A 1749-nucleotide genomic window follows, 5' to 3' on the forward strand; every position below is an offset into this window, starting at 1 on the left:
ACACGCAAGCTAGCTCCGAGCAGCAGCTCACAGATTTTTCCATGATCAACGCTGTCTGAGTTGCGTACGTGAGAAAGCTGCTCTTGAAACACAGGCTTATGTTACATACAAGCCTAATGTACAAGACAGGACGGATGCAAACAACTTCCTGGGCTGGAGTCCAGCGCGCTGGCAAAATCCAGGCGCTGGGATAAACAATCCTGCAGCAGGGGTCTGAGCGCGTTTGAGCCTCACCTCTCTGCTAAGGTGAAAGAACCGTCCTTTAGTGCAGGCACCTTCATCAGGATGTTCACCTTCCGGAACTCTTCCGTCCTGTTCTGCCCTGAGGAGGAGAATGAGAAGTTTTACTTGGCAGGGATGCTCAGGACCTGTCTGCAAACACCTGAGCAGGCTGTGGGGACCATCTGTACAAATACAGTCTTGTTTAAGTTTCTAAGCAACGACAAAGTGACACAGGGTGGATAGGGGGTTTGCCCCATGGCGTCAGCTTACTTGCTCATTGACTGCATTCCAGAACCACCTCTCCACAGAGGTCAGCAGGTGAATAAGAGCCCTTTCATACAACAGCACTTGTCAGCTCAGGGCTCTATCAATCAGCTCTAGGCTTGTGCCTGGAGGTACCTGTCCTGTACAAACACAGTGACCTCTGAGCGCCTCAGAGGAAAGGATCTCTGGATCAGAAACATGAACCACAAGGACAGTGAGAAAACAGGTTGGGTTTTTTTCTAGAACATAATATAATTTATGTTCAACTCTCTAATCCTCAGATGAAAATAAATTTCTGCTTCTAAACCTACAGGTGCTTCATTACAGATCTGTCAAGCAGCTCTCTCTGTGGGCTTTACATACCCTTTTTCAGGGCAAATACAGCTCTGAGTTTGCTTTTAAGCCACCTTGTAGGTCCCCCCTGAAAGGCAGAGGCAGAATGAACCTGATGCTTTTTTCATTTGAGGTCTCAGTGTGCTCCCAGAAGCCTTGTTTTATGTGATTTGTTCAGGCCAGCCTTTTTGAGCTGCTGGCTTCAGCCACATGTGTACCTCTGTATTCAGTCTTCTCCAACATCTAACCCTGGGCCGTGTCCTGCTATGCAAGTCACCCGAGAACCTCTGTGCCAGGGGAAATGTTCTGGAAGGGGTGTTAGTTTTCCCAGTACTTGGAAAACGTGATTTGTAACTATTTCCCTCGCTTGGCTCACTGCTCATCTCCCTCAGCCCCTTTCAAAAAGGCACTGGATTTTCTGTACGGGGTGGTGCAGATTCCAGGTCCCTGGGTTTCCCTGAAGCATCCTGTGATTTCTATCTTCAGTTCTCAGTCTTTCTACCGATTTCCTTGAGACCTACCCTACCAGAGGCCCAAGAGCTTTTCTGGGGGGGCACATTTAACCTACCAGCTCAAATTTAAGAATATGTTCCCTCACCTGGTCCTTACATACCCTGCGGTAATGGACACCAGTGCAGCGAGGCCAGCTGCACCATATCGCTGAGTGAGCACTCGCTGCGGAGCTGGTGTGCCCATACCCGACTGCCGAGCAGCTGGCTGCTGCCCTAACCCAGCTGCAGGTTCCACGCCTGCTTACCCATGGCGAGGGGGTGCAGGAACGGGACACACCTCTAGCACTCCCGTGAGCCAAATTACCCATCTCGAATCCACTGACAAAAGCAAACGCTGATGCTGTGGGAAAATGCGAAACTGTAATTTAATTCACTTTCCTTCCTCTCAGTACCCCGATACCTGTATTTCAGTTGTTCC

At 49.7% G+C, this 1749-nt stretch overlaps 1 protein-coding gene across 1 annotated transcript in view; it reads right to left on the reverse strand.

The window, feature by feature from the left end:
• LOC104493051 (glutathione S-transferase theta-1-like) overlaps nucleotides 1-1475 on the reverse strand; it is a 3613-nt gene extending 2138 nt beyond the window's left edge. The window contains exons 1-2 of the mRNA XM_010135665.1: nucleotides 1433-1475; nucleotides 235-322 (exon numbers count right to left, since the gene is read on the reverse strand). Coding sequence (XP_010133967.1) covers nucleotides 235-322; nucleotides 1433-1475 — 131 coding nt within the window. The remainder of the gene's footprint in view (nucleotides 1-234; nucleotides 323-1432) is intronic.
• Nucleotides 1476-1749: the final 274 nt, after the last annotated feature.

Source organism: Buceros rhinoceros, unplaced genomic scaffold (assembly GCF_000710305.1).
Source record: "Buceros rhinoceros silvestris isolate BGI_N320 unplaced genomic scaffold, ASM71030v1 scaffold33234, whole genome shotgun sequence".
NCBI classification, from domain to species: domain Eukaryota; kingdom Metazoa; phylum Chordata; class Aves; order Bucerotiformes; family Bucerotidae; genus Buceros; species Buceros rhinoceros.